This window comes from Tyto alba, unplaced genomic scaffold, assembly GCF_018691265.1.
Source record: "Tyto alba isolate M040663 unplaced genomic scaffold, T.alba_DEE_v4.0 Super-Scaffold_1000006, whole genome shotgun sequence".
NCBI classification, from domain to species: Eukaryota; Metazoa; Chordata; class Aves; order Strigiformes; family Tytonidae; genus Tyto; species Tyto alba.
Window position 1 is genome coordinate 6,168,292 of NW_024881272.1, and position 15,019 is coordinate 6,183,310.

General features: G+C 54.3%; 1 protein-coding gene across 20 annotated transcripts in view; it reads left to right on the forward strand.

Annotated features, from left to right (window-relative positions):
* CACNA1E (calcium voltage-gated channel subunit alpha1 E) overlaps window positions 1-15,019 on the forward strand; it is a 139,966-nt gene that overhangs the window by 89,249 nt on the left and 35,698 nt on the right. For 17 of the 20 annotated variants that reach the window (XM_042806126.1, XM_042806173.1, XM_042806140.1 and 14 more), the window contains 12 exons: window positions 4,192-4,307; window positions 5,322-5,375; window positions 5,716-5,850; window positions 6,138-6,347; window positions 7,700-7,812; window positions 8,077-8,189; window positions 8,314-8,445; window positions 8,772-8,844; window positions 9,251-9,368; window positions 9,684-9,751; window positions 11,188-11,285; window positions 14,305-14,361. In XM_042806126.1, coding sequence (XP_042662060.1) covers window positions 4,192-4,307; window positions 5,322-5,375; window positions 5,716-5,850; window positions 6,138-6,347; window positions 7,700-7,812; window positions 8,077-8,189; window positions 8,314-8,445; window positions 8,772-8,844; window positions 9,251-9,368; window positions 9,684-9,751; window positions 11,188-11,285; window positions 14,305-14,361 — 1,287 coding nt within the window. The remainder of the gene's footprint in view (window positions 1-4,191; window positions 4,308-5,321; window positions 5,376-5,715; window positions 5,851-6,137; window positions 6,348-7,699; window positions 7,813-8,076; window positions 8,190-8,313; window positions 8,446-8,771; window positions 8,845-9,250; window positions 9,369-9,683; window positions 9,752-11,187; window positions 11,286-14,304; window positions 14,362-15,019) is intronic. The other 3 variants (XM_042806142.1, XM_042806240.1, XM_042806236.1) reach the window with 1 other exon arrangement.

The following is a 15,019-nucleotide window of genomic DNA, read 5'->3' on the forward strand; positions in this document are numbered from 1 at the left end:
AGACCTCACGAGTCCTCAGGAGAGCAGCAGTATTACCTGATGGCTTACAGATGGTGTTCCTTGTTATACATCCCATTATAAAAGTTTTTTTCACTGCAGCATGGTACTGCTGCCTCATCCTCAGCATGTAATCCAGTATTTCTCCTCTTCCCACCCCATCCTTTCTTCTTCCTTGTATCATTTTAAGACCTGTTTGGTAACTGCTTTGTTGAATGTGTCTTTAACAGTGGCAAAAGGTGACAAATTGATGGGTTTGAAGATGGTTGTCTTGTTGTATCAAAGCACGGGAGCCACAGTGTTGATGTGACCAGTGCTGTATATCCGCTCTGGACTCAAAGAAGCTCTAAAAAGGAGGAAAGTGTGTTGCAGTATCTGTGACTTTTTTTTTTTTTCTTAACTGGTTTTTGGTTGTTGGTTTGTTTTTTTTTTTTTTTGTTTTGTTGGTTGGTTGTTTTGGTTTTTTGTTTGTTTGTTTGTGGTTTTTTTTTTAAATTAACTGATTTTTGGTTATCGGTTTTCTTGTGGTAGGGTTTTTAGGTTTGTTTGGTTTTTTGTTTGTTTGTTTTTTCTGTTTACTTGTTTTTTTTTTTTTTTTTTTTTGTTTTGTTTTGTTTTCCCAAAAAGGGGGCCCATTTTCAACCTGGATGCTTCCACATGGGTTCTTTTCCCATTAAAACCTGACCTGAGGTCTCCAGTCCTTGGAGTAGAGCACACTGATGTAGTAAAACCATCGCTGCCCCGGCGCGAGCAAGAGTGTGGGGCCTCGGGGAGGAAGGTGGCCAAGGGCAGTGGTGTCCCCCAGGGTCTCCTGCCAGGAGCAGAGACGCTCTGAGACCGCATGAGGGGAATGCCGAGGCTGTAGAGGAGAATTTGCAGGCAGAGGAGGACTGAGCCATCTGTGCTCCACTCGCCCCGGCAGGCTGGGCACGGCGTGCGGATGGATGGTGCCCTTGTGTGCAGAAGGACAGATGGCACCCTGCTCCCCGGGTCCCACCGTGACCTCCAGCACCCGCTGCCTGCCTTCGGCTTTACGAGGCTGAACGGGGAAGGACTGCAATGACACAGGGTCGGCACGAGTGGAGCTCGGCTGCCGGGGGTGGATGTTTTCATGCTAGAGGCGTCAGGGTTCGGAGTCGAGAGACCCGGGTGGACAAGCAGAGACGTTGCTGGGGTGCTATCTGCTGAATTCCTCTGAGCCCCCTCGCAGCCTTCATGGGGCTCCTTGCAAGGCAAAACTGGGCCAGCCCTGGCGATGTAACCCAAACCCGCTGGGGAGCAAAGCCCTTCGACGGGAGGCAGGCACCCGGCTCTCTTGGCGATGCGATGCCGCCCTGCCTGTGCCTTGGAGCCTTCCCAAGCGGCTGTCAGTCACCATCGCTGGCCTTGTTCTCACTCACATACAGTATTATCTCTACCCGCTGCTGCAAATTGGCTCTGAGCAATCCTTGATCTGTCAGCATCGCCTACCCACTCTCAGATGTCACCAGCCCCCGCTGCTGCCCTGCTCGGTAACGTGTGTCTCTGAAATGTAATAATTCATTAAGTTGAGCTTAACTTTTTTTTTTTTTTTTTTTTTTTCCCCCTCCCCTTTCTGCCACCCCTTCCTCCTTCTAATGGACAAAAGCAATTAAGCTCCATTAGGGATCAAGCGTGTGGGAAATGTCTCCCTCAGAGACGCCGCCGCAGCTGCACGGACTTTGTCCCTGGATGCGTGTGGCAGCAGCTTCTTGCAAATTAGGGTTCTGTGAGCAAATGGTTGGGTAGGGGAAAACGGTGCTCAAGGAAGGGGGCACTGGAAAAGATGCTCCCATTTCCTCCTCCAGGAAAAGATGGTTTGAGGCTCAGCTGGTCCTTCTGGCTGGGTTTCATCGTGGACACATGGTGATGGCTTCTCGCGCCTTGCTGCAAAATGAGACACTGACCTCAGGAGTGGAGGAGCTGGAAGACAGAGGGAGAGGCAGGCAGGCGGTGGCAGAGAGGGGCCAGATTCCCAGCGGGTGTGAAACAGGGGGAGCTTTCCAGGTGCTCCTGGTCACAGAATATATCTGCGGAGTCCTGCTGGGAAAACTTCTGCTAAGGAACTGGCTGGCAGGGGGGTTATAGACTGTGGGACAGAGGTTCATCACACAGGAGAACCAGTGGACCAAAGCAGAGAGAGAGGCAACTTTCCTCCTAACTCTGGCTGCAAATGGCCTCTTCTCATTTCTTGATATCCCAAATTCACTAAAAAAGGCTGCTGAGGGATGATCGCACAGCCAAAATGGACCTGTCTTTCTTCCAGCTAAGGCAAAGAGGGTTTTTGCATGACATGCCCAAAACTGTGAGTGTATTTTGCCGTTGGCTGTGGGAGGTCCTTCCTTCTCCCCCGTCTCCTCCCACCCTCCTTCCCTCCACTTAGGCTGCTTTTCTCTTCCTTGCCTTTTGTTCTCTCCCCCTTCCCCTGCCCTAGGAAGAAAGTCTCATTTCAGTCTGAAAGCCAGCAATGGAGAGGGAAAGTCATTTAATGCTTAATGCCAGAGCGGCAGGAAACTTCACCTTCCTGGGGTGGAATTAAAAATGCTTGAATTGTCTGGGGATCTTAAACAAGAGATGCAGGGAACATTCAGGGCTTTTCACACAAACACACACGCACACGCGCGCAAAAGCCCACACAGCATTAAGGGCGTAATAGCTCAGCTTGGGTAATGCACTTGAACTCTCTCTGCAGCAGACAGACCAATTCTTTCAGTTCTTTTGAATATTACTTTTTCTTTTTTTTTTTTTTTTTTTTCCCTGAGGCTGGAGATCGCTGCTAGTCTCAGGGGAGAGAGACATTCATCTTGCAGAGCGAACGGTGACATTTGTTCTTTTCAGTCATGCTTCCTTTGGAGCAAACTGGGACCAGGTTTGGGCTGAGGGCACGGGCTGGGTTCCTGCAGGCAGCTGGGGCTCTGCGGCCACCGGGGCTCGGGGACGGGATGGGGACCTGCAGCCAGGTAGATTGCACCCCCCTGACGTTGTTGCAAGGAAGGAGTGGCAATGTAGGCAACCTGCCACCCATGCCGTGGGTTACATGTAAGACAACACAGCTGCACCTGCTTCTAGGAGGTCCCACAGCCTGTGCTTGCACACACCATGTACCTGGGGCATCTTGATCCGCATGTCATACCTCTACTGATGATCACATTTATGCATAGGGAGCATCCCTCACACCAGACATCCCCCCCAGCACACCCTTCCTTCCTTGCGTTTCCTTCCAAATATTTTCATTTTTCTGGTTGCGTGTGATGGCCTGGGCATACATGCTTAGGGCTTCGGATGCTTCTTCATACAGAGTGGGTGAAAAACCTGCATGGGTCTTCTGTGTACAGTCACAGGTGCGTGTAAACCAGAAAGCAGACTGTGCTTACCAACGTGGTCTTGTGTTTTAACTGCATGTGAGAAGGTGTCTATAGCCCTAGCTGCATACGGGTGTCTTTGCACAGCTCTGGACTAGGCTACAGGTGAAATCATATTTCTTATATACTGAGGTGTGTGTTTATGTGTGTGCTTAGGGATGCACGTGGATGCTAGTACATCTTCTGTGCACCGTGTGTGTTAGAAGCTGTATGAGCAGTGGGCATGGCCGGCTCTGGCCGGCGTTGCTCAGCGTTTGACATGCCCTTGCCTGCGTAGAGCTGCCTGCCCTCCTGCCCTCTGCAGAGCTGCGCCAAGCTGTTGTCTTTCTCTGGACTGGTCATCACACCTGGACAGTTCGTGTGAGACACTCAAGTCCAGAGAAGGACAACACAGGTGTCTCAAGTCAACAGGATCTATCCTCCCCCATCCCCTTGCTGCCTCTCCACAGTGCCCGGTTTTTATTCCCTGAAGGGACACGCAGAAGCTGTGCTGGTTCTGGAGTTGGGCGGAACTGGGAGCATCCTCCCCGCACGGCAGCAACTCCCGGCCGGGGCATGTGGAGCTGAGTGACTAAGCAGGGGGTTTGCTCCCGTACATCCATGCCTTTCCTCCTGCAAAGAAGCCTCTCCTCCTCTCTGATCTTTCACCCGTCCCCTGGCCATACTTTGGCTGAGGATGGCTGTGCATCTCCCAAGCGTGCGCCAGCACCCCTTGGCTCCTGCTCGCCCTTGGTCCCTGTCTTCCCTCCCAGCCCCCCGTGCACCCCGCTGACCCTGGCCGTGCTCTCACCAGCCCCCCTTTGCCCTTCCCCAGGGAGTTTGCCAAAGAACGTGAGCGAGTGGAGAACCGCCGAGCCTTCATGAAGCTGCGGCGCCAGCAGCAGATCGAACGGGAGCTCAATGGCTACAGGGCCTGGATAGATAAAGCAGGTAAAGGCTGGCGAGCCGGGGGGGTCCCGGCGGGATGGTGGGCACCGCAGAGTGGTGGGGATGGGAAGGGAACCCTGAGCATCACCCAGTGCAACCCCGAAGGTGCACAGGTGCTCACGTGGTGGCATTGGGTGCATGGGTGAGCTCAGCCCCAGATGGTGTGATGGTCCGGCCAGGCTGTAAGCAAGGACAGAGCCAACAGCTGATGAAACCTCACATTCTGTGGCATGAAACTGTCATGTTTTGACCATGAGGCATATTACATCTCCAGGGGGGGCTGTGAGCATCACGCCTGTGAGCTTTGCTCTGCGATGGTTTCCCTCCTCTTGACATTTGCTGGAGTCCCCTGCAGCAGTGGGCAGTGGGAAAGCAGAGCAGTGAATGGTGACAGTGGTGTTCCAGCTAAACCTGCTCCTGGAGCAGTCTGGAGGGGGGGCACTCACCAGTTCCCACCTCAGGGCTCCTGGACCTGGGCAAGGGCTGGGGTTGGTGGAGGTTTCCAGGCTTCCTACTGACAACCAGCCAGGCACAACAGCCTGGGGGTGCTGGTCCCAAAACTGCCACAGCCCATGTCCTTGCTTGCCCCTTGTGGGGATCAGGTTAGTGCACTCAGCTCTGGGAAGGGAAGATTTACACTTTCATCTAGCATTCGGACTTGGAAAAGGAGAGGCATCTTGAAATGAGCCCAGAGTCCCAGACCTCAGCTTTGGTCTTGGGTTGGCTTGTTGAGTCCTGTATCTGTCTACAATGTTCAGCTTCTTTAGTGGGATTAATTACAGTGGAGGAAGAAGGGTTGATTATAAGTAATTTTCTTTCTGATGCCATGTGTGGTAGCTGCCACTTGCCACCCTCCAGAATTTGCTTTTGGACACTTAACCAATACTTGACAAGAGTTTGCAACCTAGAGCAGCCACCTCCAGGCTGGGCAAAGTGCTTAGGTGCAAGGCAGTGAGGCCTGATGTGTTCAGCCAACGGTGTCTTGTCTCCTGATGCTGAACTGTGTGTTTTACGTAGAGGAAGTCATGCTGGCTGAAGAGAACAAAAATGCTGGGACCTCAGCCTTAGAAGGTAAGACAAGCAATGTCCTGCCTAAAAATCTGCCTGCCCTTCCTTCTGCCTGCATGTATGAAACCCTCCAGCTGTGACGGGGTGCCCTGGTGGGGTCTGCAGCCCAAGAGAGGGGTGTAGGGAGGTGGACTGTCAGCATAACCCCTGAGAGAACGTGGAGGCCAGGAGTTGTCTGGTCCCACACAAGAGAGAGCTCTGGACAAGGGTCACCTGGGTATCTCTGTCCTGTTACCACACCTGAGTTAGCTAAGTATCGATCACCAGGTCCTGGTCCAACGAGCTGGCACCTGTCAGAGTTGGGCCACCGTGGCTCCTACACCCATTCCTCTTCCCTTCCCAGTGCTCCGGCGAGCCACCATCAAAAGGAACCGGACAGATGCCATGAACCGTGACTCAAGTGACGAGCACTGTGTTGATATCTCCTCCGTGGGCGAGCGGAGGCTGGCGCAGAGAAGACCTCTTCATCCAACCTTGGGTCAGTGCAGTTTGGAGCTTGCTTCCACCAAACCTCTGCCCAGCTTATTGAGTTGCCAGGGTCGCATCCGTCACATGGAGACTGTCACAGATCAGCCATCTCTGAGAGTTTGGCAACCTGCTGCTCCCCATGCTACATAAAAACTGTCTGGATAAATCGTGTCCCCTAAGAGCAGGGTCTGTGAGCCATCTGTCCTGTCTCATGTTGCAGGGAAGGCTGGAGCACCCAACTCCTTCTCTCACCTTGACTGGAGCACCCAACTCCTTCTCCCTCCTCTTTTCCCTTAGGTAATCCCTTGAGTCACTCTGGCCTCAAAGGCGCCAGGGTGGATGGTGCCTCCTACTTACGGCACAAGGAGCGACTCCTGCGCATCTCCGTTCGCCACATGGTAAAATCCCAGGTCTTCTACTGGATTGTCTTGAGCCTGGTGGCTCTCAACACTGCCTGCGTGGCCATCGTCCATCACAACCAGCCAGCCTGGCTCACCCACTTCCTCTGTGAGTTCCTGGGCTTTGTGTAGGTGTTGAGAGCACTGTGTGGGCAGGCAAAACCTCCTGCCACCTCCTTGTCTCCAATGGCTGGAGGTTGCAGCACACCCTTGCTCCTTGCCCCAGAGCATGTGGGGATGAATCCCACCAGAGTCATGCTGGTATGGGGCTTATGGGGAATAACCTGAACTATGTTCTCTGTTGAAAACAATGGACTTTGTACAGCCATTTCGTTCAGCTTTGCCCTTGTCCTCATGGCCACTGATGCCTGTCTCAGCCCTGTGAGCAAATGTGGAGAAGTTTTAGTGGCCTCATGCCCTTCAGGTCTGATGTGTTTGTCGAGAGAGAAATAGACTGCAGGTCTTAGTTGGGTTTGTCCTAAAATTGTGAACAGTAGTGATGGAAAGCTTGCTGGAGATCCATCTTTGCGTGACCACAAGCAACTGCTGGAGAGGCATGAGTTTACAGGGATGGGGCTGGTCATGAGAGAACCCCCTGGTTAAAGTTTCGGTGCCGAGCATGGCTTGGAGATCCCAAGCTTCAAACCAGTTACTGGAGCATCCCTCAGCCCATCATGGGCCATGGTACAAGGTCAGGTCTTGGAGGCAGTACACCCTTGTCTATTCTAGTGTGGTGCTGGCTACAGAGCAGGATGGTCAACCCCATGGCAGCCGTGTGTTACTCCTGAGCTGCTGCAGTAAGGATGGTGCTGCTTTCTCAGACGTGTTGTTCTTAGTCACCTTGGAAATGTCCCCGTCAAGCACCGGGCATGCCCAAATCCACATTAGCATGCTCAGGCCTGCTGGGATCCCAGCACGCCGTGGTGTGGTATGGCAGCTGGTCATGGTGAGAAGCATCTTTTGGACAAGGTGAAGAGCCATATTCTTGCCTGCTAATGATCATGAAATAGCTGGAGAAGCTTTTCACAGGGTCTTGGCTGTTCGTCTCGGTTACCCTGGCCACATTCCAGCCGTGCAATGGTTTGAATCCAGGTTGCTAATATTCCCCTACAGTGTTGTGTGTTTAACATCTTTGCAGACACCTCAACCATTGTCGTATAATGCTAAAGAGCGGCTCTGCTCCATGCTGGCCATCTCTGGTCTTCTCAAATCTCTGGGTCACCGGTACACCTACCTTGAAAGAGTAACTTGTGGGGTTGGTTCTCTGTTATGTACAATTTAGGTCCTTGCAGACAAGCTTCCCTCATCCCATACCTTGGCCTGAGAGAGCTGTGGGAAACACTGTGGCCCTCAACTTGTCCCATCTCTGTGATGGGCTATGTGGGCTACAGGTGGATGCATGCAGGATGCTCCTCACAGCTCAGCGCCCTGAGGGTAGCACGTCTGGGTTTTCTCTTTCAGACTATGCAGAGTTCCTGTTTCTTGGCCTCTTCCTCCTGGAGATGTCCTTAAAGATGTACGGGATGGGGCCGCGCCTTTACTTCCATTCTTCCTTCAACTGCTTCGACTGTGGGGTAAGCGGCCCCAGAGATGCTGGGGTGGGGAGTGGGGGAGGTGTTTGGCAGGCATCTGCAGCACAAGGCAGCAAGGGGAAGAAGAATGGGATGGCCCTCACTGTGCACAGGGGATCACTTTCTGCCAGGACAGCCTACCCGTACCAGACCGAGATGCCGGGTCTTGGGCAGGGTGGTGGGTGCCTCATCTTCAGGCACATGAAGGTTTCCTGCAACGGCCCATCCTGAACCTCTTTTTGGCTGATGGCCGTGTCTGCTTCTCAGGTCACGGTGGGAAGCATCTTTGAAGTCGTTTGGGCTATCTTCAGGCCAGGAACCTCTTTTGGGATCAGTGTCCTACGAGCCCTTCGTCTCCTGCGAATATTTAAAATAACCAAGTATGTACCAACCGTCCGTGCCTGTCACCCTTCCTCTCGGGCTGTGGCTGCAGCCCAGATCCAGTCACTCCTGCTGTCCTGTTAGCATCACTGTGAGTGCTCCAGCACTGTCTCTGCTTTCTAGGTACTGGGCATCCCTGAGGAATTTGGTGGTCTCACTGATGAGCTCCATGAAGTCCATTATCAGCCTGCTCTTCCTCCTCTTCCTCTTCATCGTAGTCTTTGCCCTGCTGGGAATGCAGCTGTTTGGAGGCAGGTAGGTTGTTTTAAGTCTGGAGAAAAGGGAATTTCTTGGTGTTAAAGCCCTTCTGGGTGTTTAGGAAGACTGTAGCCTCGCCCTTCAGCCTGCTGCTAACAGTGGTACCTCTCCCATACAGAAGTCCCCACTTGGGCAGGTGCCTCTGGGATGTGTGGGTCCTCCTGGCCAGGACACCTTTTGGGTTCTGGCACCAAATGCTCAGGAGACCTTCCTTAAAGTGGAGAAAGGCCCTGCTAAGCACAAGAGTGCTGATAGCACAGCAGTCAGGGGTGTGATGACCTCAATACTCCAGCCCATTTACATCCTCCTCATTCCACATCCAGGTTTAACTTCATTGATGGGACGCCATCGGCCAACTTCGACACTTTCCCCGCGGCCATCATGACGGTGTTCCAGGTAGGAGCTGGGCTGCAAGGGGACACAACCAAAGGGACTTGGGACTCTGCTCACTCTCCCCTGTCTGGAAAGGGCTTTTTAAACCAAAGGAGTTCCCCTCCGTCAGCTGTTAGGAGATAACTTGCTTCCTCCTTCTCCTCCCATCTAACAAAGCATATGGGAAGAGATGGAAACTCTTCCAACTCCGTTACTCAAGGTAGAAGAGTTTCAAAACTCGTCTGAGGAGACCTAAAACCTCAGTGGTGTCCAACATCTTCTGCCTCAAGTGCTGCAGATGTAGAGCTGGGTTATCCATTGCACAGGGTCTCTGTACTTGGCTCCTGCACGTTGGTGGGATAAAGCGAGGAGGGCTGTCCAGATGACGGGAAGGTGTGGGTAACAGGGCTGCTGGCTTGCTTTCCTGCAGATCCTGACAGGTGAGGACTGGAACGAGGTGATGTACAACGGCATCCGCTCCCAGGGAGGCGTTCGCTCAGGCATGTGGTCCTCCATCTATTTCATCGTCCTCACCTTGTTTGGAAACTGTATCCACCTGGCTGCTGTGCTTTTAGTGGAGACAACCCCGTCTCATCACCCTCTTTGGGGGCATCCCCCTCCCCCCGCATTGCTCCTTCCTCCTCTCCCAGTTGAGGGAGACCCAGTCACATGTTCTCAACCAAACTCAGTGAAGGAGCTGTCTGGAGATGTGTTGAAGGTTGTATATATGGGATGGGTGAGGAGTTTGTCCCTTTGGCTGCTCCTCACTGAGCTGTTGAGGAGTCGTCAGGGCCACCCTCCCTTGGTGGCTGCGGACACCCATGTCCTTAACACATGCCTTGTGCATCCTTAGCTGCTCGCAGATACTCTGCTGAACGTGTTCTTGGCCATTGCGGTGGACAACCTGGCCAATGCTCAGGAGCTCACCAAGGTATGTCTCGGTTGCTTCTCTTTCTTCTCTTGCTGGTGTGCAGGTAGTGAAGGATGAGGCCAGGAGGAAGGGCACTGGGAGCACTGCCTGCGACTGTCCTCACTCCAGAGCTGTGGCCATCTCATCCCTTCACTCAGTCTGACTTGAAAAAGAGGTCAGGTCAAATTGGAAGCGGGGGCTCTTCTTCCAGGAGGGTACGCAAGGTGTTCCCCTGAAACGCAAACCCATATTGCCGGGCAAAGCTGGTCAGACTTCGATTCAGGAAAGTGCTTAAACCTGTCAGTGTCATGTCTCTCCAGGAACAGCCACACTTCCCATCAGGTGTGGCTTAAGCATTTCTCTGTTTAAGCCTCCCCAGATTCATTTTCCTCCAGTCAGATTGAGATAACCCTCATCTGTCTGATGGGGTCTGGTGCGGGGACGGTTATTTGCCCGAGCACTCTGGAGATGCAGAGTGGGAAGCGCTTTTCTTGTGGTGTCAGTATTTATTCCCCACCTGCCTACAGGGCAGTGGACGTAATTTAGGATGCAGTTTAGGATGGCGTTTGAGAAGGTTATTGGGCTTAGTTTGTTTTTAAGACCATGCTGGGAAATATTTTGGGAATGCTAAAATGTTGGGGCACCATCTGGATAATGGTAAGTAGGCGAGAGCTACAAGGGTCGTTGCTGCTCTTTGGAGGGGACCAGCGATCCCGTGGTGCTCGTTTTTTTTGCAGAGCCCGTGCCTATTACTCATCTCCTTGGGGTTTACAGAGAGGCTTCCATGCTGGTGTAAATCTGACCTGCTAGCAGCAAACAAAATGGGACATGGTGCTCGTTGGCCTGAGGGGTGCGTGCGGGGGTCCCTCTACTTCCGTGGCGGGTGCAGGTGGCACTTCCAGAGGCTGCGGGCTGTCGCTGGGGTGAGAGGGGTGGGAGAGCCCTGCGGCGTACCACCAGCACCAATTAAGGGAGCGCTGGGTTTTTGAAAAGGCTGAATGCACGCTAATGACTCCTAATGACATTTTTTTGCTCCGGAGACACAACCGTACTCATTAAAGCAATACGGTCTCTGCCGGGGTCATTCATGGATGCCTTGCCTCCCACACCACTGGGGGGATGCCTGTCTCGCCCCTGTGGTTGTGAAGAAGAGAGGGCTGAGCTGGTTTATGCTGTCTGGGGCTGTTCTAGTGTGCGCAGCCTGGCTTTTGCCTGGAGTGGGCTGGGTTCACTTATTTAAGTAGCGCTGACGCCTTCAGTAAGAGCTGGCGTAGTGGGGAAGTCGCATCCCCATAGCAGAAGGAAAATAAAGGCTGTCTCTGGAAATACAGGTCCCCCTTCCTCCCACATGCCTTGGCATCTAAGGTAGCCCCATGCATCCCTTGCCACCTCCGATGGCTGCACCTTCCCTTGAAACCCCAGCACCCCACTGAGCAGCTCCCCTCTTTCCTCCGCAGGATGAGCAGGAAGAAGAGGAGGCCTTTAACCAGAAGCACGCCCTTCAGAAAGCCAAAGAAGTCAGCCCCATGTCTGCCCCAAACATGCCTGCTATCGAGTGAGTGACCTCCCGGTACCGCTGCCCCGGTGCTCCCCCCCAAGCTCAGCTGGGCTTCTCAGCAGGGTGGAGAGCTGAAGCGGAGCCTGGCACGGCTGGTTTTGGGGGCTGCTGCAAGAAAAAAGGGGTCCCCGCATGGGGTGATTCCCTCTCTGGGTGTTTTCCTGAGGATGGGTGGAGATCTAGGAACGTGCTCCCCATGAGCAACAGTGCCTTTGGGGAGGTGCCAGAGAGGGGGCCAGGTCACCCCGCAGGACCTGGGGTTGCCCACCCCTGCCTCAAGCAGCAGCCTCAGTGCTTGGGCATGGCAGAAATATGCTAAAAGAGGCTTTCTGCCCCAAAGGTACAGCTCAAACTCTCAGGGCTGCTGCTAGGGGTGAGGAAAGAGGCTGGGCAGGAGGCAGGTATCTCAGTTTTTTCTTGAGGAGGGGTGATATTTGTTCCCGGGGAGCGCTTCTTCGAGGCAGAGCTGTGGGATTTCAGCCAGGGCTAGAGGAGAAGGGAGCAGTGGTGTCACAAATCTCCCCCGGGCTCCTTCCCTGGTAGCGAATGCAGTTATGAGAGATGGAACAGGTTTGCAAAACCACGTTTGATTGTACAGAAATTTGATTTGGGCAAGAAAAGAAAGCCCCAAACCACATAAACCCCTGGCATGGTGTTAAGGAGCCTTGTCTCTGCATTTCAGCACAAGAAAATTCTGTTTTTTCCTTTCTAGACGCCTTTTTTCCCTTTATTTTGCAGTGTCATATGGTCTAAATCACATAAAACTTTCAAAGTCAACATTGGAACGAGGCGTTTTGATTTGTTTCCCAAAACAGTACATTTCAGTACGGCTGAAAGGATTTTTTTTTTTTTTTTTTTTTTTTTTTTCTTTTTTTATAGAATCCCTTCCCAGGGAATTTTAGGTTTCGTTATGCTTTGAAACCCAGCCAAGCTCATACATGGCAGAATCTCTTGCAGATTTGCCGAGACAAACCACTGTCTTCAGGCGAGCCCTGATTTTGGGGGTGGGGGGGGGTCGGAGGCAGCGTTGGGAACAGCCCCCCTCCCTGGCTTGGCAGCAGTGGGATGTGATGGTCCGTTTAGGGACAGCAGGAGCTGGGGGTACTTGTAAGCCCTGCCTGGTCTCCCAGCAGCTGCAGATACCGCCCTGGCTTGGGGGTGATGGGATGTTCATCTGGGCCTGGCCAGGTACTGGGAGGAGAGGTTACAGGAGAGATGGCAGAGCCTGTGTTTCGTGACCGTCGCTGGCTACTAGTGGGAACATGTTGGATAAAGGGAAGAAGTAGAGGGATTTAGGCTGCAGAAGAAGCTGGAGAATGGAAGGAGGGGAAGTGGATTGTATTAGGGCACTGAAGGATTTGCCCGTGTTGCACATCCCTGCTAGTTTTCTATCCACTGTCAGATATAGCTGGTTAAGAAAACAGATATCTCTAACCTTTTGTTGTTGTTCTAGTGGCATTAAGATGGGAGGTATTGATATTCTCAGATCTTTTTTTTTTTTTTTTCCCAGCTCCTCCCCCTCATCAGGAGGGGTAGTGTCAGGGGCAGGGAAGGGAGTGCGATGCCATGGGGGCGACCATCCTCCAGCATCGGGTCCGATGCGCTTTTGGTGGTGCTGGACCGACGCCAGCAGCTGGGGAGGGACGGTGGGGACCTCACAGCAGGGTTCCGAGCCGGTACCCGAGGGCTGTGGGAAACTCAGCGCGGTGGAGCTGAGCCGGTCTCCGCGTTTGGGTGCGCGCAGACACAGATGGCTTCATTTCTATGTGGGTACCCGGCGCAGGCAGGTTTGGTACACGCGTTCCTGCCTGCAGAGGGGTCCGGTGGTGCTCGGGGATGAGTGCTCCCACGTGGCCAGGCTGGCGTGGGCGGCTGCGGTGCCGATCGGAGTATTGTATTTGTACATGGGCGCCGGTGGTGCAGATGGCTCGGGGCTGCTTGACGAGTGGGTGGCCAGATGGACGCATGCGGATGCTGTCATGTGTTGATGCCTAACGTGGTGCGTGGATGCGTTTGAAGGCTCGGCCACTTGCTGCGGGGACGGCGGCGGGCGCCTGCAGCTCGCTCTCTGCCTTGAGCGTGGCACCGGGCCGTTCCCGTGGATGTGGCCGTAAGGAGGCAATCGCCAGCGTGACTCCCCCGGGGACCGGGGAGGGGTATCATTGCACTGACGGGGGCGAGACGCACCCTGTCTTTGATCCCCTGTGGTCGGAGTGTATTTGCTTGCATGCCTCACGTACACACACACACACACACACACACGTGGCATTAGCAAAAAGCAAAACCTGTAAATTACTGCGTGTGTGTTTGCATATGCTCGCGGCTGTTTGCTTGGAGCTGTGCGTATCTGGATCTTTTCTGTGCCGATGCAAAGGATAAAACCTTGAATCTTCCCAGCTGCCTGAGGTCGGTGGGGGTGAAAGGCGCTGACAGCCCCGTTGAGCTCCTCTGTGTTGGGGCTGCTCAGGTGACAGGGGCACCTCAGCCCTGCGCTTGTGCCTTGCTTTTGCTGGGGAGTTTCATGTTCCCCTCTGCAGTCTCAGGGCAGCATCAACCCATGGCGACGGCTCCGAGCAGCTCGGGGCTGGACTGACGCATCGCTTCCTCTTTCAAATTGCCACATGTTGCTGGGGAGAAGGCAATTCGGAGCGGTTTGAAAGATCTGTTAAATATCCAGGGATGTACCGGGGCTTTTGAGGGGCTGTAGCCTGCACCACTTTCCCCGTGCTGCTGCTGCACAGCTGGCCGGGGCGGGGAAGGCTCCGTAGCCCCCCCCCCCAAAATGGATTGCAGCGTGCGAGTGTGAGCATGGACAGCCCTGCAGGCAGCTCGTTGCTGGTGTGCAAGGAGCAGGGGATTCATTGCTGGCTGCTGCCCCTCCGGCATCCCAGCAGCCGGTGGCCAAGAGGCAAAGAGATGCCGGCTGCCCGGGGTGGGGGGACACCTCTCTGCGCTGCCCACACGAGTCGAAGGAAGGGTGAAGGGGGGATTGAACCCGTTTGTTTTTCCTCCCCAGAAGAGACAGGCGAAGGAGACACCACATGTCGATGTGGGAGCCACGCAGCAGCCACCTGTATGTGGGCCGCGGGGGCGCGTGTCGTCTGTGGCTCCTGTGCTTTCTGTGCGTCCGTGGGGCCGGGGCGCACACCGCTCCCCTCCGGCCTCCTCGGCGGGCGTGGGGGGGGGGGGGGTGTCACGCGTGTGTGTGCCTGTATTCAGTGTGCCCCTCCGCACCCCTGTTTGTGGGCACGCGTGCGTGCACTCGTGGTTTTTGTGTGTGCCCAACCTCCTCGTGCGTGTGCCGTGCAGTTCTGTGTGTGTCGGTGTGTGCCGCTACCCGTGGGTGAGCAGTGTACGTACTCGTGGGTTCTTTCCGTGTGCCTAGGTGTGTTGGGAAGGGCACGTCTGTCTTCTCCGGGGTGTTTGTGTGCGTGTTTACGGCTCTGCAGATGTTTCACGGCGTAGGCCAGCCCTCCCTAGAGCACAGCTGTAGGAACGTGGAGCCCCAGTACAGCTCCCTCCCCTGCAGACAGCTGAAAACGCTGCTCCCCAGGCCTTGGGGCAGGCTTCCTACCCGGGATGTGTGGGGTGGGGGGCTGTCCTGGCTGAGCCTAGCTGAGCACAGGGACAGAGGGGGCTTCCTGCACCCCGTGGTGTTCTCCGCTGCAAATGTCTCAGAAGGGCCATCTCTCACTGAGAAAGGCCGGTCTTGCACCTGGCTGGCATCTTTT